Raw genomic sequence first — 22,062 nt, forward strand, 5'->3', positions numbered from 1 at the left:
CTATTGCCATCTTAATCCCCTGATCTAAACTCCATAGGAAAACTGTGGGGTGAGTCAAAGAGACTTCCTAAGTGTAGACTTAGGAATCTGGGTGAACTGGGGAGATTTTGTAAAGACGAATGGTCTTGAATCCCTTGCTTTGTATTCTCCTACTTTATGGGGTGTCATAGGAGAATATTACAAGCTATTTTATTGGCAAAGGAAGGCTTTTTCTAAAAAAATTAAAAAAATTCAAGGTTGGATTTTTCCTTATTGTTTTCATTGTGAGATTACAATAAATTATTTATTATTTTTACCTGTTTTTAGTCAACTTTAACAGAGGTGCCAATAATTATGGGGGGTACTGTATACAACAAAGTTATTTATTTATCTATGTATTTTTAAGATGTGTTAATGCAGGTGTTTAATTACCTCTACCACAGTAATGTAAAGGTAGAATCAGAAGATGAATCTGCTCTTTTTCCCACAATTGGATGCCTAAACTGGACACTCCTCTATGTGTTTGCTTGTGTAAAAGCTGACATATAATCAGGACACCATTACTGATAAGAACAGAAAGGAAACAACTTCCAAGCTGTCCAATTCTAAAGGAAATATCATTTAGATCAACACATTACCCCCACCCCCCACCCCCCACACACACACACACTCCCACACACAATTTATACCTTTCAAGTTACTACTTTTAATTTATTCTTTAAAGTTGAGTTGGCTCTTGAGCACAAGAATATCATTACTGATAATTCCTTTTATGAGTACATGACAATAAACTGTACTTGAACTTGATTTAATAAGGCATACAACACAGAACATCTCATACAGTAAATAAGGATATAACAATAACAAAATCTGACAAAATTAAGAGCTTGCACTAGTTGAAGAGGCAGTAATATTCAGTTCTTTTAGCTTCTCTGTCAGTGACTCCTCCGTCGATTCTGCAGATTCTGTCAAGGGTTCCAGGAACCTGCGGCCTGCTACTTTCTTTCCCGTTAACGGATCAACGACGTTGCCAACTTTGTACACAATTTCTGAAAGTTCATGCTTTACGTGCTTTGACCTCTTTTCGGGTAAAGCTTTCAAAAGCACGATGTCACCCACGGTACACTGCTGTAATGCATCATGTGCGAAGTATGTCTTCCTTTTGTTATAATACTGTCAGGGGAAGAAAGATAACAATAAGATTATGGATATGGTTATGGGATTTATTTGGCACACGCTTTTGTCCAAAGTGACATACAAATAACAACAATACAATAGTTGAATTTAACAGTAAACAACTTAAAAAGTTGGTAAGACTAAGGAGAATAGCGATGATAAACAACAATATCAATTCAATCAATAGCCTAATAAAAAATAAACAAATACTACAATATACAAACCATAACGTATAAGGTTTATGAGGTCGATACAAAACACAGTAAACGTCCTTAATGATAAAATAAACAAAAGATGTGCAGCTAACAGGATTATACTTTACCTTAAGAAGATAGGGGTCCAAAACAAGCCTCGTGACACGGACCTTGGCCGTTTTTGCCATCTTTGTGCCAATTACTCTACCGATGACCCATTTTGCGTGGACAGACGCTTGCTTCACAGACATCTCTCCTCTGTGGTGTAGAGGGCTAAACATATGAGCAAAACAAATAGATCAGTCAAACTAGAAACATTTTTATAACCTTCCCCAAAATGAACCTAGTCAACGTAAAACTCCTTTTTTGCATGCATGCATGCATACAAACCAGTGGCATGCCAGCCAGAAATGTTCAAATGGGTCGGCAAAGCCAATTTGATTTAACATAAGAGAGGCCTAGATTAGGTGAACCAAAGCTGCATTCAAAATGTGAGCCTCCTACATGGTTTAGTTCTTGTGCTATGCGCTTGTGAACTTTGACAAAAAAAAGAGGCTGAACAAAATCGACACCCCCCTCCCCCTGTAAAACTGGCTGTATCTTGGAAAGTATTGATTTTAAAAAGTAATTATACAGTGTGTCTCCTGGATAACATAGGTACACCTGGTAATTTTTTCTGAATTTTTTGAGACCTAAGTGCGTGGGCCCTGGTTGAATTGACGTGGAATGACCCAACTACAAAAAGTCTCAGTGAGTTAATGTCTCGCAATAACCATGAACTCAGTTTAGACTGAAACTCATCAACTACATTCTGCACATTAATATTTTCCTGTTCAGTTGGATCACTAGTAAACCTAAGTATCTAACTGTACATTTATAGGAATGTTGTATGCTTCTGCAAAATGCCTTTGATTAATTTGCCATTAACTCACATTAGTTCAACAGGCCAATAACTTTTGAGAAAAATGTGACTACTTTGTAGAGTTCTCGGGATATCCAGGTGATTCTTTATGAAGATGGTGTAAGAGCAGTTAACTAATAACAACTGGAATTCCTCAAATACTAGAACAATTGGGAAATTTTCATAAGACAACATTTCTGTAGCTATTATGAAAATAATTTCTAGAACTGAAATGAATGTCTATATAATTTTCAAGTAGCCTACGTCAACGTAAAGTCATAATTTCCTCTCAGTGCACACAGCATTAAAACAGATTTTCTGTTAAGGAAATTGTGAACGCAGTTAACAAAGTTAAGTCATTAATTTGTTCAGTATATTTTTATTCAAACAAAGTAAATATCGCACTCACAGCAGGTTATGCACTACGTTAGACCTGACAGTAATGGCTTCCCGGCTAAGTTCAAGCGATAATTTACCTCGTATCAAACCAACACACCTATCAACACGAAATGTAATGAAGTCATAACAACAATTAACTGCAGTACAGATGATAGTTTCTTATTTCAAAGGCTTACTTAATACGCAACGAAGGTCAAGCTGCCAGTCAGTCCACCGCATAGATCCACCGTCACATTGGACTTCTTGCTTCAAGGAACTATTGGACGCTTGCTGATGACGTAATTACGGGCAACGACAAGTGACAAATAGTGTTTTGCGTATGGCAAGAACCTTTCTTTTACTGCAAGAACGGTTCTGTGAAAGATGCTAAAGGATGGCTTCTTCCATTAATATTTTCCGGTTGTAGCGCAAATAGTGTTTTTCATTTTAAATGTCAAATTGTCTAAATGTCTGAATATCTCCAAAACATGCAGGCTATAACAGTGCCCGCGGGAAGACATGGTGTTTTTTTTTTGTGTTTTTTTTAGATTCCATTGTGTTCCTTGCGAAGTTTTTATGTCCTTCAGTATTTCCTTTTCAATAATGTTGCGCTCCCTGGCCATAGTTTTGCATTCCCTTGTAATGCCAAAGGTATTGAGAGGGAACCATAGACAGTAAAAGATAGGAACGCAAAAATATCACCAGCGAACGCAAAAGTAGGCTAGCTCTAAAAGTAAAAACTAAAGAAAGAAATAATTCCCACAGGGCTCCATGAAGCCATAAATAGGCTAATGATAAAATAGTATGAAATTATATATTATATTATATTATATTATATTATTATTATTATTATATATTTTATATATTTTATTATTATATATTTTATTATATATATTATATTATATTATATTATATTATATTATATTATTATTAATATGTTTATTATGTTAAATTATCTATTGTTATATAAGAGCATTAATTGATAGGTCCTTATTCTCGCGTTCTCTTAATCTCGAGGTGTTCAATAACAATTTTCTCGGACCTAACCCGATCAACCTGTCCAAAGCCATTCTGGTCTGTCAAAACATGTTTGGGTTTTGCTGAAACCAGTTCAGTCCTTTGTCGAGAGGCGGACGGGGGCGTTTTAAAATCGGCCGCTCAAGACACCATGGGATGCGAGTTAGAGTGGACAGGTAAGATCGGTCAGGTAGTAGACATCTCGGTCCCTTTCATGTTGGACAAGCGAGACCTACAGTAGGCCGACTGTAGTATAAGGTAGGCCTAAGGTATGAAAGAAAAGACATATTACATTGTTGATCTGTTTGAAATTAAAATCATAGCATTTATGTCTGCAGCAGACTGAGTGAATGCTGAACGAAGCTCTGGGCAAGTGTAGGCCTATAGGTTTAGTGGATTAATTGATTGTAGTTCTAGTCTAGCCTATGTGAATTGGCGTGTGTTGGTTATTGCTGATCAATAGGCCTACAACTTTCTGCATCTGAAAAACGTGATCATCTCGAAAAACGGCAACCTGAACAAAAATCTGCCATCTCACAATGAATCATAGTCTCTCAGGTTCATGGGTTGGACTAAGATCAATTTCAAATGTCTGTGGGGAAAAGAAACTGGCAAATGGCAACTTTAGAAGTCTAACAGTGATACTTAAAGAAGAAAAACAAGATTCAAGAAATGTCACTTGCATAATTACACAGGATTGGCCAGATTATGCATAGGTTCAGTGGGGCCAATGCCCTTGGGGTCTCGGACTGCTGGGGGGCTTCATAAGGCCTAGGCCTCCTCCTGTGCAGTGCCCAACATGGAACATCAGGGTCCTGAGTGTGCACTAAATGAGTATTAGATCTAACCCATATAGTCCAGTCCTGGTCATTTGTTTGGTGCATCAAATCACTCCAGGACATACAGGGCTCAGCCAGGGCCATCTTATCCTGAGATTTCCTCTCGCCACACCATGGAGTGATCAGTTTCCAGAAATAACAGACTCTATAGGAGGTCTTCAGCAGATCTGTTGGTATCTTGAATTCTCTTAGCCTCCCAAAGTGCTGCAGATGGGCAATGGTTTAATGAAGAGCATTGAACTTGTCTTCCTCTCCCTCCCCCCTCCAGAAGCAGAGTAGGTTCACTGATTCCTGACTGATCTCCTGTCCAGAGGAGCTGCATTCAGTCGGGGAACCAGTGGAGGAGACATACATATCCCCCAGCCAGGGTGCCCCTGCCACTGATACACACACACACACACACACACACACACACACACTTCAGCCAGAGTGCCCCTGCCACTGACACACACACACACACACACACACACACACACACACACCTCAGCCAGAGCGCCCCTGCCACTGCCACACACACACACACACACACACACACACACACACACACACTTCAGCAAGAGCGCCCCTGCCACTGACACACACACACACACAGACACACACACACACACACCTCAGCCAGAGCGCCCCTGCCACTGACACACACACACACACACACACACACACACACACACACACACACCTCAGCCAGAGCGCCCCTGCCACTGACATAGCTTTCAGACCATGATCCCCTTCTGCTCATCATCAGGGTGGGTACACACACACACCAACAAGAACATCACCGTTACTGCCACAGTTTAAAGACCATGATCCCCTTCTGCTTGGCATCAATGTGGATATGCACACACACACACACACATACACATCCCCGCCACCAGAGCAACACCGCTACTACCACAACTTACAGCTCACACAGTACACAGTACCTCACTCCTCCTTTGAGTGACCAAATGATGTGTTTGCCTTGTGTGAAGGGACAGCAACTCCACACATCATGCCTTGCAAGTGCAGTGTTCGGGTGAGCTCCTGAAACCATTTGGTTCTTGATGCATTGTGTGTGTGTATGTGTGTGTGTGTGTGTGTGTGTCCAGGTCCCACCCTTTGGACACTGCAGGCTTCTTTTCTTTTGCCTCATTGCCTGGATGACGCCTATGACATGGAGACTTTCCCAGAACTGTTTACCAGACCCCTCTGTTCCTCTCGCCCCACGATGGAGCCTGCATCAATGGAAACCGATGCGTTCCTTTGCACTCTGCACTTGCCACTGACTGAGTACAGTTGAGATACTTTTTGCGCATACAAATTCAAACAAGAAATTCCACATGCCATTTCCTTAGCTGGTAGACTAAGATATTATCAATCAATTATACCGATAAGTTTATATTTTCCATAATTAGCTCATAAGGTGCATTTTTGTCTCAACTGTGTCTCATCTGTACCCATATGGAGTACAGTTGAGACAGTACCTGGTATAGTTGAGATTTTTAATGATGTATATAGTTAACCGTTAATTGCAAAATTTAATAAATAAAACCACAGCAATTTCAAAGTGTTTTTACATTTTCAAGTGAATTTAAATGCATTAATTTGATTTAAATTAGCATTGGTTAAAAGGAATAAAACATGAACAAAATATGTGACACAGGAAAAGATATAGCGAACAGTAAATGGAATGTAATAACATTAACAACACAATGTGTGTGTTAACTGTACCCTGCTGACCACATCACACATTTCTCTAGATTTTGCAATGACCACAATATCATAAAATAGGCTAGTTTTTAGGGCACAGAATAACGTATGATACCAGTTACATTATTGGCTTTATTACATTAAAATGATTAAGTAATTGGCCGTTATTACATTATTGGCTGCTACAGACCTCTTGAACTATGCATGTCATGATTTTAGACCTACAGGTAAAATGTTTACTGAGCCTATTTTAAGGGAAACGTTTGACCGTACCCCATAACGAATAAATTATAATACTGTTGCACTATTACAACACATCTATTCTCTGTCTAGCCAAACAAATGTCTGGGGCTTTACAGTGCTGGAAGCTGAAAACATCTAAAGAACACCTTAAATTTAAAAGTGTTGTGAATCAGAATCCTTTCTGTAAATGTACATACTGTGTATTTCTTATGGTCATTTATGATTTCTGTACCCATGTGTATCTCTTGTGTCTTTGGTCTGTATTCAGAATATCCTTTGTTTATCCTTTAATTGTTAAATTTAATGGGAGCCTACAGTATATCAAAACCTTTTGTGTCCAGGTGTCAAAACATCAACATGTATAAAAAAGGTATGGGGCCAGGCCTCTGAGAAATATCCCAGGCAAGGGGGGAGTTTTAATTAAAGAACAAAGGGTGACCAGACCTGATGGTGTTACCTGATGGAGGCCACGTCCCCACCTCCTCTTTTTGTCTGTAACATATTTAAGTTAAGGATATTCCCCCGTTCAGTAGAGATACTGGTGAAACCAAACAAATAAACAATTGCATTCACCAAAAGATGTCATATGCGGTTACAAGTTATTATCTGCATCTGTCATTAATGCCTAAACATTATATCCTATTGTCCACTAATGCCTAAAGATTATGTATAATTTCATATTATTATGAAAAAAAAATGTCCATGCATCATAGTGAAGTGTAGGAACACAGAATGTTTTGACTCACAGAATATTAAACTAAATTAATATTATGTGTTACACTTTTTCCACAGAGAGAGACAACTGACCCCAGTTTTGGAAGAAGAATGTTTGTCCTCACTGCATTGCACACTGATCTTGTAGAGGCCTACAGGGTTAAGCAAGTAACTAATAAATTATGTAGCTATGTCCCGATACATGTTTCTATACATTCTAACTGGTTTTGGATATATGCACATACAACTATAAGCCCCTTATTCCTAGTCTTCAGTATGAAATAGCAATAACAAGCCATACATTCCCAAACTGTTTCCTACTGTACAGTGCGGCTAGACGGTCCGTCTAGTCCATCTTTAACGTTGGCAAAATATTCAGCCCATTTGTTGAACATGGTTGCAACTTTATTTCTGACTGCCTTAAATCGTTCTTCTCTTCTCCCCTGATTTCCAATCCATTTTACCCTTTAGCATATGGATCTACATAAGCCCCTTTACCTTTTAGCATATGGATCTACATAAGCCCCTTTCCTTTCCTCATTCATGTGATGTACAATGTTATCCACACACTTCCTGTTTTCTTGACTATTGTTTGTCAGGAAAGCTTTACAAGCTTCCTTAAATCTCCTACAGTATTCACCATATATCAGTGCATTAGCGTTGATATACAGTTCGTCTTTACCAAAATGTACCACTAACTCATACATAATGGCGTTTGCTGTGTCATCATCAAGGGGGCAGGCCATATCGATGTCTTGGTTGAAGTGCTCCCTTACAACTTTACGGTAAATCTTATTGACATTATTATTGATGACATGCTCACCCCTTCCAGACCTTTGACCATAATCATCAAGACTTTCATTTTCTGGGAACTTATATGTTTGGTCGATGAGGCGAATTTTCTTTAGTGTCTCATTTTGAACTTCTTGCACTTTCTTTTTGCGAGCCCTGGCTTGTACTGATTCATCTGCTTTTTTCCCTTTGTTCTTCTGGCCCACTGCTATTATGTGGGCCATCAGGTCCATTTCAGGAATACCTGAAATAAAACAGCAGACACAATCAGACTTGTCCATACATCTGCTATAACAATATGAACGCAAATGGATATTTAGTAAGTATGTACAAGTATATGTACTCTTCTGATCCCGTGAGGGAAATTTGGTCTCTGCAGTTATCCCAATCCGTGAATTAGTGAAACACACTCCGCACACAGTGAACACACAGTGAGGTGAAGCACACATTAATCCCGGCCCAGGGAGCTGCCTAACAACAGCGGGGAGCAGTGAGGGGTTAGGTGCCTTGCTCAAGGGCACTTCAGCCGTGCCTACTGGTCGGGGTTCGAACCGGCAGCCTTCCGGTTACAAGTCCGAAGCGCTAACCAGTATGCCACCAAATTTCAGCTGACATTGACCTGCTGAACAAAACTAACAGTAAATGTGGATACAAAGTATCTTTAACACTTATCACATTGGTCAGTAGAGAAAAACGTACTTTCCACATGCATTGAAGGCAGGCTGGCTGATGAGCTGTCAGATGTGCTGTCAGAGGAATATCCTGACGAACTCTGAGGAGACTTGAACTCTTTCAGCTTGTCCCCCTCCTCAAGCCTGGCAGTGATGACCTTCAGTTTCTCTTCGGCCAAAGGTAAGTCATCTGCAGCCACAGCCAGGACCCACTCCACGGCTTCTCTTACAGAGCTGACAACTGGAAGGCCCTCTATGAAGCCCACCCACACATGGCTTTCAGTACTGGCCATAGTTGGTTGATTCACAACCTGAAAAATAACATATGAAGAGTTTGGTTCCAAAACGCTATATCCGCCATTTTAATGAATTTTCATGAATCATTTTTTTACATTTGGTTTTCCAAGTAATTTCAGTTCCACTGCAATTGGGTATTGCTATTTGATTTATCTTTACTCAATCAAAACAACACAACTGCAATTTCATTGATATTACCTGAAATACACAATTAAATAACATGACTTTTTAATGTTAAAAATGGAGATATAGCTTTGAAACCAAACTCTTTATAGTTTCAGTTATAAATAGCTATTTCCATAATTAGCCTAATTATTTTACGTGATGGCTTTCCTCAGAAAGGCTTCAATTCCAAACACATAGTGGTCTACATACCTCAGTAAAATTTATGTTAGTTGCCAATGATAGCATCACCCAACCTCAGTGAATCTAAATGAAAGGAAGTGAAAGTTATTGTGAAAGAGACACAGGAGGGTGGGATAAACTAAACCCTAAAATGTTGCCCTTGGTTTGACTAGAATGCAATGTTCAGCTCCACCACCAACAATTCACCCTTTCACACACGCTTATGCATATGTCAGGGTAGGCAGATAGGACCCAAGCGCAAGACTCCTCCAGGCAGAATTATGGACAAACACAATTTATTCTTTACACAAACTTAACATTTAAAGACTTACTTACTTACTTACTTACTTACTTACATACATACATACATACATACATACATACATACATATGGAGACAAAGACAGGTGACAGCAGACAGGTTACACAGAGCACATGACAGAAAACAGTCAACAACAGTACAACATGGCAATTGGCTTTGACTCTGCCTATAAAGACGGTTACACTTTACTTGAATATACATATATAAGAGTGACATGACACTGTCATGAACGTGTCATAAACATTAGCTACAAACAAGTCATAAACGATTATGACATAATGCTTCTGTCAAGTGTCATTCGGTTTTTGTCATGACAAGTTAGTGTTATGACAGTGTCATGACATTTATGTAGCCTAGGCTATTTACCTAAAGTAAAGTTTTACCGATCAGACACATAAATCACTGTGTCATTTTCAGATAATGTTTTACAATTGCCTAATCTAGCGGAATCATCTTTACTCAAGGACAGATTTGAACTCCGAGAGTTTGCTACATTGATTCCTCAGGGCACCTTTCCAATAATCACACTGCCACTCACCAATCTAGCGCTCACTCCTCTGCACGTCGTGTCGTCTCTCAATGTGGTGTGTTAAGTCCTTAAAGACTCTGGTGATACTGCAAAAGACAACGCCCTTTTCAAACATGAAAGTGAAAGTAGTCCGGTCCACACTAGTCCACTAATGACTGAAAAAGATTTTGGAAAACCTTCTGGTCTTGAACCCCCCCCCCTCACTGACAGCTGATTTATGTTGACAATGGTAGACCTACAGAGACCTAATTCATTGTTGATTATTACATTAGATTACCCGGATTAGACGCCACATAATTATAAGGTGTCTGAACATGACAATAACAGACATACATAGGCTACATGTTAGCATATAAAACTTACCAGCAAATTAAGATGGGTTATCTTTCTGCTGTCGTGCAGTCTGCATAAAGTCGATCTTCATGTTACAGGGAGCTGCTGCTTAGCTGCAGAGGCGTATCCACCGGCCGGCTCAGTAGGCCTACACTGTAAAGCAGGTTGTTGTTGACACTATGGGTTTTACAACTTCACATAACTGTTTCATTCACTGATAATAAAATATAATTCAATGCTGATGTGGTACGTGTAACGCTTTGCAGTGCTTTGTTCTATTTGCTCTATCCAAATAAAAAATGTGTTCAATAATCCAATTTTCAATTTTTTTAACTGGTCAGCAAATAGATAATTGCTGCTATTTTCTAAATGTGTCATTAGTCACGCAAGATAAAGAAAAAACAGAAACTGGATTGGAAACAAAAGTAAAATTCAGTTAATATTGGATTTTTGCCTTTTTTTTACCGTTTTTGTTGGGGTGAACCACAAGCGTAGGGGGGTGACCTGATACTGGCGCGCGGTGTTGGTGATCACATTTTATCAGCGGATGTAGAGATGGAGGGCTATCAAACACAGTTCAGCTTGCATCAAGGTGCCAAGCGATTGATAATGTCAGCTCGAGATCAGAACCTCAGATGCAGAGGGAGACATTGCTGCATCCTGACACTTATGAGTATACTAAAAAAAGATAAAAACTTTTTTTATAAAAAAAAATGTTGATTCCATGTTTCTACCACATTGTCTTACAACCTTTTGGCATATGGCAGTGTCCTTTTCAGTCAGAACAAACATATTGGTCAAGAGAAAATCAACATTAGGCTACATCAATAGTGGAAAATGCACCAGGCTAACAAATGGAACCTTGCCTTGGTTCCTAGCCCACAGTTACCAAGTCCTTCAGACTGGGGATGGATTGATACAGATGCAGCCACGTTGGACAATACTCCCTGAGGCATCACAGGCATGCTATGAGCTTGTGCACTGTGGTTGTAAAAAGGGTTGTACCGGGCACTGTAAATGCAAAAAGGCAGCATTAATGTGCACAGCACTCTGCACATGTGCTGGTGACTGCAGTGACTAAAGCTGTTTTGTAGGCCTTTTTCTTACCCCCAAAAGCTAAGGACTCTACAACAACGTTCACTGTACTATTTTAGAATATTGATATGTTACCTGTTCAATGTTACATTGGGGGAGGGAAATGTTACATTTGTGAGAGGAGTTCAAGTTGTGAATTTCTGATAGCTCAAGTTCAAGTAGGGCTACATTTTTGTCATGTCCATATTTATATGGAATTGTTTGGTGAAATGATACATTTTGTACTTGGATTTGCCCAATCATTGGATCTTTTGACAGTGATTTTCACTGCACTTAATGATGTTGACCTCTTAGAGTGCTATCAATGCTATAGATGAGTTCCTCATGCCCAGAAACATGGAAAAACATATTTAGTTTACATTTCTATCACATTTAGATCCTAAGATACACCCATTTCTAATTTCGGGCCTAGAAATTTCCTATCACAGTGGTACAGGTGAGTTACAGGATAATAGAAGTAGAAGTCCATAAACCCCTCAGTAATTCTTTCCCCATCTCATATGACAACAAAATGAAAAAAATATTTTGAGCCTGGCTTTATCAGACAATCTGATTTTGTTTTTCAAAATGTATGCAAATGAGTGCATTTTTAATGAGATAAGGCCTAATTTGCATATCTAAACATTAAAATATAAAAAAACCTTTCAATAAATTTTTTACTTAGCTTAACATGAGTAATCAACTGAGAAAGTTTCATGGTGATATATATATATTTTTTTTTTACCCCATTCACCTGTAGTGTCACAACATATTACAGAGGTCAGTGACCTCTATCTGACCTCAGAGGTCAAACTGAGAATGCCTCCAGATCTTAAATTAAAGCTTAGGTCATCAAGAACAAACCCTGAAAGTTTCATGCTTCTTTCATAAAAAGCAAGATCGAGCTTAACAGCCCCACTAACATAGACAACATATCAGATGTTGAAAATGAAAATTTGGACTATTTCATGGTAGTAGTATATGTTAATTTTGAATTTGGTGCCAGCAACATGTTTCAAAAAAAGTTGGGACGGGGGTAACAAAATGCTGGAAAAGTTGTGTAATGATAAAGAAAACAAAATGAGGAATGTTTCACAACTAATTAGGGTAACTGGCAACATGATTGGGTATGAAAAAGAGCATCCCAGAAATGCAGGGTCTCCTTTTTGCAGCTAAATATGAAATAAGAGATTTGCAGATTATTACATTCTGCTTTTATTCACATTTTACACAACGTCCCAACTTTTTCTGTTTTGGGGTTGTACGTTTTAGTGCATGTATGTAGTAATCTGTAGTGCACACATTTTAAAAGAAACTTTCCCAACACTGATGACAATTTAATATTGTGCATATTGTGAGTAACACAGGTAAGGTGTTTCTTGAAGTTGTATGTATTTTGGACGTTACATCTATCAGGTATAACTATGTAATTCTAAAACTTTAAAGCTCAATATTAATGGCAAATCCTTATTACATGTGAAAAACTGGACTCTGGACACATTAATTGAGAAAATCCTAACATTGTGCATAACCTTTTCATATGCTTTCAAGATTGTTGAAAGTCAGAATGTCAGTTCACCCTATAAACTGTGGTTTGGCCGCTAACCACTAGAGGGCGACAACACGTTAAAATAGAATGTCTCATGGAACTACAGGAATAGAACAACGTCAATCATGCTAATGATAGGCTCATTGGACTTCATGCAGCACTACGCAGATTTGACTGAACGTGTGCAGGAAGTCAAAAGAGCCTATAGACATGCATATGCAGTTTTTCTCTTTCATACAATGCATTTTTATACTACACATAGTGATGGAAAACATCAAGTTGCACTCACCCCCATTATCATAAAGTGCTTCGAGAGGCTGGTCCTGGCCCACCTCAAGACCTGCTTAACACCCTCACTGCCACTGGACCCCTTCCAATTCGCCTACTGTAAGAGCAGGAGCACAGAGGATGCCATCTCTACTGCACTTCACACCGCCCTGTCCCACCCTGAAAATAGCAACACCTAGTGAGAATGCTGTCCACTGACTCCAGTTCAGCATTCAACACCATCATGCCCTCCAAACTTATCACTAAACTTAGCGAACTTGCCATCAATACTTCCCTCTGTAACTGGATTCTGGACTTTCTAACCAACAGACCGCAGTAACCTTACCTCCTCAACCCTTACCCTGAACACCGGTGTACCACAGGGATGTGTGCTGAGCTCTCTCCTTTACTCCCTCTTCACCTACGACTGCACACCTGTACATGGCTCTAACACCATTGTCAAGTTTGCAGACGACACTACGGTGATTGGTCTCATCAGCAACAATGATGAGATGGCCTACAGGGAGGAGGTCCAGCACCTAACATCATGGTGCACTGACAACAACCTGGCTCTCAACGCAAGAAGACCAAAGAGCTCATTGTGGACTGAGGTGGAGCGTGTCACCAACCTCAAGTTTCTGGGTGTCCACATCTCTGAGGACCTCTCTTGTACCTTTAACACCTATACCCTGATCAAGAAGGCTTACCAGCGTCTTCTTCATGAGGAGAATAAAGAAGGTCCACCTGGCTCTTCAGATCCCGGTGAACTTCTACTGCTGCACCTTCAAGAGCATCCTCACTAACTGTCACAGTATGGTATGGCAACTGCTCTGCCTCCGATCAGAAAGCACTACAGAGGGTGGTGAAAACTGCCCCACGCATCACCAGTTCCTCACTTCCCTCACCAGAGCAAGCACCCCAACCACAGACTGTTCACCCCACTGATGAGATAATCAAAGCCGATCAGAATATCCACATGGACTGATGTGAGTGGATAGCCTGACAAGCCAGACCCACATTAAAATGTAGGGTCTGGGCACTCACCGTTCGCAGTGCTCAGTCCGAGGGGCGGGATAATCAGTTGTCTTTCAAATTCCCTCTGCACGCAATAGAACAGCAACAGCGCTATGAGTCCCATGCGTTTCCCACCAGCGGAGCTAGTTGGCTAGTTCAAACGTTTGCCAACTTAATAAAAGCTTAACTCGTGTCACACTGTTCGCCAGCAGCAACATCCATCTTATTTGTTTTCAAGTAACAGGGAATTCAAGCCAAACCGTTGCAACTCTGCCATCAATCATTATGTTAAGCCCACCTAACGACTCTATACACGATTTCATTGGCATGATTAAGTTTCGATTTCTGGAGCTCACAAGCCAACGGAGAGTTGCTAGACTAGCCCTGGCAGCAAATGTAATAGGGGCGTGTCTAGATTTCTAGGCTAGTGAGTGGATGAAACCATTTTACAGTAAAGATCTCAATATCTACAAGGATTGACACAAAGTGCAGTGAGTCATTAATAACTTTTATTATTAGTATATTTTTGGGCTTTTTATGCCTTTAATGAGACAGGCCAGTGGAGAGTGACAGGAAGTGAGTGGGAGAGAGAGAGTCGGGGGTGGGCTCTGGAAAGGACCACGGGGCGGGAATCGAACCCGGGTCGCCGGCGCACGGTGCAGGTGCCCCAGCCAGTCGTGCCACGGCTGGGGACATTAATAACTTTTTAGACACTGCATTTTTCAAAGAGATGTGGAAAACAGAAGTCCACCTATACCATTGATATGACATTCACTTCATAAATATAATATAAACAAATTGACTTTATATTCACTGTATCAATCACAACCAGCTGATTTATGTTGAGAATGGTAGACCTACACATGAAGAGGTTTCAGTGTAATGCTGCACGTTGAGGATACACGCAGACAAACACAGACAGAGGGTACAGACACGGAGGTGCAGGTAGCTTTATAATGCTTTTATTCCATAGAGACCGCAGCATCTCACAAGAGCTGTGGCCATAAACAAAAATGGAGGTTCGCTTTACTTGAGTGATTCAGTTGGGACAAACAAGTCTGTCCGAGCAATGAACTGTACAAACACACACACACACACACATACTGAAAAATGAGAACCTTTCATTAAAGCGGTTACACACATACACACACGCCGTTTTCTCTTTCATGTGAGCACAAATGCATGCATATATCCATGCACACACTTGAAAAGATTTCCTCACACACACACACACACACACAGAGCAGTGATGCAGAGCAGGGGTATTTGACTGCAGAACACTGGCCGGTTTCTCGAGCTGTCCACACGTGTATCCTAGGGCCGCGCGGGTTTTCTGGGGAGATTGTGGATGAAAACACACTCACTTCCGTGCCTTTACAGTCTACATGAAGCAATGATATGGAACACCAGTCTTCGCCGTCGGCTCTATCATCCTCTCCCAGTGTTCAGCGCATATAGAAAATAGACTTTTAATGTTCCTAGTACAGTACACTCTCTAGTTACTGACTGATAAATACACCCCTGTTGGTTCTCAAAATATATATATGTATTGTATATGTATATACACAAAGGTCCATGCGTCCACCATATACATGTAGCACAATAAATAGTCACAAGTCAATACAGCATTAAGATGAACGGTTCCTTTCAACATGAATTGCTGAGCGATATAGCGGAGGGGGCTTCAGGCAGCATTTGCAATCTGCAGGGGTGTGGTGGCTCTAGTTTCATTTACCATCGGAGGCGGTGAGCCTAAATGAACCCAAAACCCTGAAAAATATGTTCCAGTATAGATTGGTTGTGTTAGATGTGTCACTCAAGAAAGTGGGTGGGACCATTGAGGTGTGGAGCTGTCAGGATTGGCTCGTGTTGCCCTGAGCCCTGATGATGGACACTTTCTCCCATGAACACAGGGGGTGCTGAGAACAATGTAGCGGATTTGTGGGTTCAGCCAGAGGATTCCTAGTTCTCAGGAAATACACTCATTTGTGTCTTATGCAGATCATGCATGCCTAATGCACATCATCGTCTCTACCCTTGAAACCTAAGAAGGGCCTGGTTGGGTTCATATGGTAGACAGCACCTGAAGAAGCACCAGTTAGTTGACATTTTTGCTTTCCCGAAGTCAGCATAGTCTCCTGTAACTCATAGTGTGTGGAGGGCTGTTCCTACAAACATTTAGGGGAAATGTTTACAATTGTTCAAGCTTTCAGCAGTAAGTCACTGTACCTTGGCTTAATATCTAAATTATTAGACCTCTGAGAGGAAAGGGGTTCCAGAAACGAGAGAGAGCGAGAAAGAGTGAAGATAGAAAGAGTGAAGGGAGAGATTCTAAGATGGGTCGAGTTTGGCACGGTAGTGGGTGGTTGCTAGGTTACAGGTCTGCGGGTGCAGAGAAAGCATCTCTTTGAGGTTGAGTCTCAGAATGAACACTATGACCCCTGCAAGCAAGCCAGCAAGTGCACACACACACAAGGGAATGGAGACACACACACACACACACACACAAAATGGTGCAGGGCCATCTGCCTAATTTGCCATCTCCACATTTATAAGACAGCTGTGGTAAGATGACACCTGACAGCCATCAAGATGATGGATGTTTCTCTAGAAGCCCGTTGGCTCTGTACCGAGGTAATGACTAGTAATGACCCACGTTAATGGACAGCCACACTCAGCATCCGCTACGTTTCTACCCATCATGCATCTGTCTGTCTCCCAGCAGGGGACTGTCAGGTCAGCCCTCCGGTTACTCACGTGAAAGATTCTCTGATGCAAAGCAACCAGCCTTCCTCTTCTGCATGTGTGTGTGTGAAAGGGAGGCTTGTTTATTGTGTGTGTGTGTGAGAGAGATTCTGTGATTGAGGCTTGCCCTATTCATGTGTCTGTATGTTTGTGTGAATGTGTGGTGAGGCTGAGAAACACTGTGTTTCTATGTGTGTGTCTGTGATCTTGAAAATCAGCCAATTTCAGACCTCTTGACAGCAACAGAACCCTTTATTCTTTCAGTCTTTTCAGCCCCCACCTCCCCAGACAAAAAGCAGGATACCCCCATTCCTTAACACGCGCACACACACACACACACACACATGCATTCAGATGCGCACACACACACACACACAACGCACGCACACACACACATTTGCAAATGCTGCCTTGGAAAATGGGGATCTATATATTCAGAGGAGGAAGCAGCGCAAGCATACACACACACACACACTTAATATCTGCAGCTGTAATGTTGGATTCGCATGGTTTTAAGTGTTCCCTCTTGGGATTGGTTTTCTTATCACTGATTTGCAATGGACACCAGATGAGGAGAGTCTTTGACCCTTGACCCATATGAGCAGATGGGCATCAACAGAACGGTTACCATTGGCAACGTGACTTTAGCTTGTTCTCCTTCACAGCATGGGAAGGAGAGGATCCAGTGAGAGACACACACACAATGTGTCAGAATAATACCTTCAATAAATAAAAAAAGTATACAGAGAACACATTTCTTCAGACAATCTCCTTCCAGCTTCACAGCCACTCAACATGGGCTGGTGTGATGACTTCTTTGCATTAAATTAATGCAAAATGGTACAGTTTAAGGATGAACTCAAACTTAGCAAACACAAGAAAGAAAAATAATCCAGAGACGAGGTGTGACCAAGCACACCTGTTACAGTAAAACAAAAACATCCAGTGGTCTATTTTAGTGATGAAAACAAAAAAAAGAAACTGTTTCTTTTCATCAGGAGATTTATAGCAGGAGCCACAAAACATGCCAGCCCTTAATGAAAGCAGATTCTGTGATCTTCACCACCTCAGAGAAAAGCATTCTGGGAGATACACAAGAAAGGCAAAGATACTCAGGGAATTGAACTGAATGTGTCTGGAGCTTCAAGACCCTTAGCTTTGAAGCCTCTCTGAGACTTCTCACAAACTAAAACAGAAAGCCAGTCAATATCTCAACAACCAATTTTGGGTGCAGTAGCTATGTTTTTATTTTTAGTATTTATTTTTAGTATATCTTAGTATTTCAAACTGGCCTATAGCAGGACTACTGATAATATAGCATAACTACTGATAAGAGAAATACATTTGGGAATATTTGGCATATAAAGTTCAACCTTATCAAAGAAGGTTTAAAAAAACTATTCAAATCACAAGTCTCAGTTCCTGTTCTCAATGCCAATCCTTTACATTGTCTACACTGACAGGCTCCTGATATTGCTCTGTGAGAGAGCAATTTCATCCCACAGTGGACAGGGCCACAGGAGGAAGTTGACTGGCCGGTCATCGCCTGTCTGTCATTTCCTCCTTAGTAGGGATACGAACTGAAAGTTCTGTGACGGTTTTGACTCAACAATCATTGGATGTGATTTGCGGTCAGTGACCAGGCAAAGTTGAACAGCAGACCAGCCAAACACAAAAACGAACAAGCATCTCTGACCTGAAACTGACATTGCAGTTAAATTTGAAGAATGGTATGGTGCCCTTCTCACATCTCCCTGAACGGTTTAACTTGGTGGCGGTGAAGGTTCAGCAGATTATGTCTTACAGTGTAACCTCTTCACCAAAACGCAGTGGGCTACTCGCTCTCTAACGGCAAAATAAGCAGGACTTGATCACACACTCATAGAGATGTCACAGTGCATGTCCTGTATACAGCAAATGTGTGTGTATGCCCAAAAGGCCTTACACTTGTCCACCTCTCCCTCTGACCGTCCAACAGTCTGTCTGTATGTCTGCGTGTCTTTTTCTCCTCACATACAGACATTTCAGGTTTTTTCTTTTCCAGTGATAAGCATGCAGAACCAAAACAAAATAAATACTTCTATACTGAAAACAACACGTATAAAACATTTCTTTCTGGTTCTGTACAGCAGGGGAGTTTTTTTTTTTTTTTTCATTTTTCTTCTTTGTAAACAAAGCAAGAACATGAACAAAACAATAACAACCAAAAACACGCACACACACACACACACACACACCATGTCGTTATGACACTATCCACAGACACACAAGATACAGTGTTGGAACAATGTGATGATGAGGCATAGCATGTCGTTGGGTCATAATACAACCCAACACTGGGTTGACTGAATTCTTTAAATAATAATAATAAAAAAAATCAATCTTTTGGCTCGTAGGTCTGAGTGTACACCTATAGCAAACACTAAGATTGCACTCTGAAATGGAGCATGCACTAGGACTGAATGTTCACGTCTGGTTTTACCCAAAGACTCCTCTATAAAAGATCAGAGATTTGGGATCTTAAAGCGGTACAGTACATTGGTCTTCACATATGCGCACCCCTTCTACCTCTGAATGTATTTTGGTATCATTGTTTACTAAAAGTTGTTTCCTTTCTGTCACTTTTCTTCCTAGCCAAGGCCCTCTGACACCCAAACAGTGTAAATGTTACCACAGTCCAAAATGGCGTTCATTTGGGCATACCCAATTTACAGTAACTAAGAAACGTAATTTCTCAAAGGCACATCCCTCTGGTTCTGTTTGCCTTTAACCAGTCCAAGCCATGCAGAGTTAGAGAACACAGCAATGTCAGGCATAGGGCTTTGCTCTTCGCTGGAGGCCACTACAGATTGACTTTGGACACACCTGCTAAGCAAGCATTATGCATGCTAGTAGTGCAAGCAAGCAAAGCCTCAATGCAATTGGTTTGAAAAACGTTGAAAAAAACAACGGGCTGGTAGTAAAGCGTTGAGAAACACAACCACATTTAAATGCCTACTGCAGCTAGAGACACTAAGCTGGATGCAGGTTACAGTTTGCAGTCCATTGACCTGAATGACACAGGAGGCAAGCAAAAATGAGGCATTCTCATCTGTTAGCCATGATGTTGAGCCAGTGTGTAGACAGGATTATTGCATATCTAATTGGAGGGGCACTTTACCACTAAAAGCCCTACCAGCCAAACTATTGATTTTTAGGGTTTTTCCTTTTTAAAGGTGACAAAAGTCACGCTATCTCTCTCGCTCACACACACACATACACACACACAAACACACACACATAAAGGAACACTGAGAACACACAGACGTTGACAACAGCCCCCCCCTCCCGATTTTGCACATTCACCTCAGATGAGGAACAAGAAAACCACGGAAACTGTTGCCATGGTTGTGTGTCCTTTGCACAGAATCCCCAGTAGTTTGTCAGTCAGTCTGTTTAGCCTCTACACGCGGATCCTCTGTGATACAAATGCAATCCAGGTGCCACCATGGACGAGCACAAGGGCAAGCCCTCCATTTTTATTGTTCCGGCAAAAACCTCTCCTGACATTACTGATCCACAGTTTATTTCCCTCCATTAGTCAAGTGCAGTGATGCAATGCCTCTTCAAGCCACCAGAGGGAGCTAGAGAGCTGCTCTCACTCCAGTATAAGGACACACAGCAGCAGTCCTGTGTAAAAAAGGTGCTCGTGCTAACAGCAGAGAGCGGCGCTAACAGTAGAGGGACATGCGACTCCGCCTCATGGCCTCGCTGATGAGGTACGCCGGGCTGATCTCCGGCTCCTCGGTCATCACCTCGATGTTCTGCCACTCGCCGCACTGGTTGGACTTCTTGATGGTGTCCACCACGCACAGCGCGTACAGGCAGTCCTCGAAGGTGGCCGCCATGGTCAGCGGCCGACCGTCCCACGTGCGCCGGTCGTCCTGGTCCTGGAAGGCCTGCCGGACCGCCTGCACCATGCAGATGGTTCCGGTCAGGTAGGGCGAGGGGATGTCGCTGAACGCCTTGTCTGGCAACGACGCGTTCCCCAGTGGCGTGCTGTCCTTGAGCAGCAGCTGCCGTCCGCCCTCGCCGCTGTTCTTCTGGCCGTACAGGTCCGTGCCGTTGACCGTGAGCCGGCCGGCCGTCCCCACGACGATGACCTCCTGGCGGAACTCGCCGGGCACGTTGAAGTTGAGCGTGACCGTGCAGCAGGCGCCGCCCTCCAGGACCATCTGGAAGGTGCAGAAGTCGTCGCTGGTGATCTGGCGGATGCCGCGGATGTGGTCCGTCTGCTTGACGAAGGTCTTGAGGAAGCCGTGCACCTTGGCCGCGCGCCGCCCGGTCAGGAAGGTCAAAAGGTCGATGATGTAGCTGCCCACGGAGTGAAGGCCGCCGCCACCCATCAGGTCATCACAGCTCCAGTTATACTTCTTCCCTAGAAGACTCCCGCCATGGACCTGCACACAGAGCAAACACACACTCTTAACAACACCACATGAACAGCCACACACACTCTTAACAACACCACATGAACAGCCACAGACCTGCACACACAGCAAACACACACTCTTAACAACACAACAGTCACAGTGACCAGAAGAATATCAGGACTCAGGATGACAAGGTGGGATTCAAGGTCAACATTTTTAAAATGGGGAAAATAAATAAATAAATAAATAAATGAGGATCAGAAAAGAAAACTGCTTAAATTGTCAAGGTTTTACAAGCATCCAACATCCACTTTCCAAACACAATACCATACAGAAGATTTATACAAGTGTGCCCTCCTGTGTGCATTATACACATCATAATCTCAGACTGGTAGATACAGAATATGCATCAACAAAATATGCAACAGTACAAACGGTCCATTCAGCATTTTCAGGGTGTGTGTGTGTGTGTGTGTGTGTGTGCGTGCCTACTGTATGCCTCGCACACCAGTAGCTTCCCGACATAGCCCTCCTCCAGAATATTCAGTGTGTGTTTGTGTGTGTGTGTGTGCATGTGCACACC

General features: G+C 41.7%; 3 protein-coding genes across 4 annotated transcripts in view; all 3 read right to left on the reverse strand.

Moving 5' to 3' along the window:
* Positions 1 to 771: 771 nt before the first annotated feature.
* Positions 772 to 2,929, reverse strand: mrps17 (mitochondrial ribosomal protein S17). Its single transcript, XM_076291257.1, has 3 exons — positions 2,826 to 2,929; positions 1,478 to 1,622; positions 772 to 1,152 (listed from the first exon to the last, which is right to left on the reverse strand). The coding sequence occupies exons 2-3, from the start codon at positions 1,598 to 1,600 to the stop codon at positions 859 to 861; spliced, it is 417 nt and encodes a 138-aa protein (XP_076147372.1). The 5' UTR covers positions 1,601 to 1,622; positions 2,826 to 2,929; the 3' UTR covers positions 772 to 858.
* A 3,167-nt stretch (positions 2,930 to 6,096) lies between these two features.
* Positions 6,097 to 10,540, reverse strand: LOC143131631 (uncharacterized). Of its 2 annotated transcripts, none has more exons than XR_012988152.1 (6): positions 10,449 to 10,540; positions 10,095 to 10,171; positions 9,266 to 9,319; positions 8,866 to 8,904; positions 8,622 to 8,813; positions 6,097 to 8,166 (listed from the first exon to the last, which is right to left on the reverse strand). XR_012988152.1 is itself a non-coding variant. In XM_076291258.1 (6 exons), the coding sequence occupies exons 3-6, from the start codon at positions 9,299 to 9,301 to the stop codon at positions 7,185 to 7,187; spliced, it is 630 nt and encodes a 209-aa protein (XP_076147373.1). In that variant the 5' UTR covers positions 9,302 to 9,319; positions 10,095 to 10,171; positions 10,449 to 10,540; the 3' UTR covers positions 6,097 to 7,184. The 2 variants fall into 2 exon arrangements, 1 of the variants encoding a protein (XP_076147373.1); XM_076291258.1 differs by having other exon boundaries at positions 6,097 to 7,282; positions 7,954 to 8,166; positions 8,622 to 8,904.
* A 4,722-nt stretch (positions 10,541 to 15,262) lies between these two features.
* gfod1 (glucose-fructose oxidoreductase domain containing 1) overlaps positions 15,263 to 22,062 on the reverse strand; it is a 41,706-nt gene continuing 34,906 nt past the window's right edge. Inside the window, exon 3 of the mRNA XM_076290274.1 lies at positions 15,263 to 21,506. Coding sequence (XP_076146389.1) covers positions 20,778 to 21,506 — 729 coding nt within the window. The 3' untranslated portion in view covers positions 15,263 to 20,777. The remainder of the gene's footprint in view (positions 21,507 to 22,062) is intronic.

The sequence above is a fragment of the Alosa pseudoharengus genome, unplaced genomic scaffold (genome assembly GCF_046254945.1).
Source record: "Alosa pseudoharengus isolate Yale_2024_CS ecotype anadromous, Long Island Sound unplaced genomic scaffold, YU_APseudo_1.1 YU_APseudo_1.1_scf_18, whole genome shotgun sequence".
In the NCBI taxonomy this organism is placed as follows: Eukaryota; Metazoa; Chordata; class Actinopteri; order Clupeiformes; family Clupeidae; genus Alosa; species Alosa pseudoharengus.

What these genes read in the sequence shown, in the direction of transcription:
- mrps17 (XM_076291257.1), bottom strand. Translation starts at nt 1,600, where the DNA reads ATGTCTGTGAAGCAAGCGTCTGTCCACGCAAAATGGGTCATCGGTAGA. An exon ending in TGGACCCCTATCTTCTTAAG is followed by an intron (nt 1,153 to 1,477) that starts GTAAAGTATAAT and finishes TTCCCCTGACAG; the next exon opens with TATTATAACAAAAGGAAGAC.
- LOC143131631 (XM_076291258.1), bottom strand. Translation starts at nt 9,301, where the DNA reads ATGCTATCATTGGCAACTAACATAAATTTTACTGAG. An exon ending in GCCTTCAATGCATGTGGAAA is followed by an intron (nt 8,167 to 8,621) that starts GTACGTTTTTCT and finishes GTTTTATTTCAG; the next exon opens with GTATTCCTGAAATGGACCTG. An exon ending in TGGTCAAAGGTCTGGAAGGG is followed by an intron (nt 7,283 to 7,953) that starts GTGAGCATGTCA and finishes TTAACCCTGTAG; the next exon opens with GCCTCTACAAGATCAGTGTG.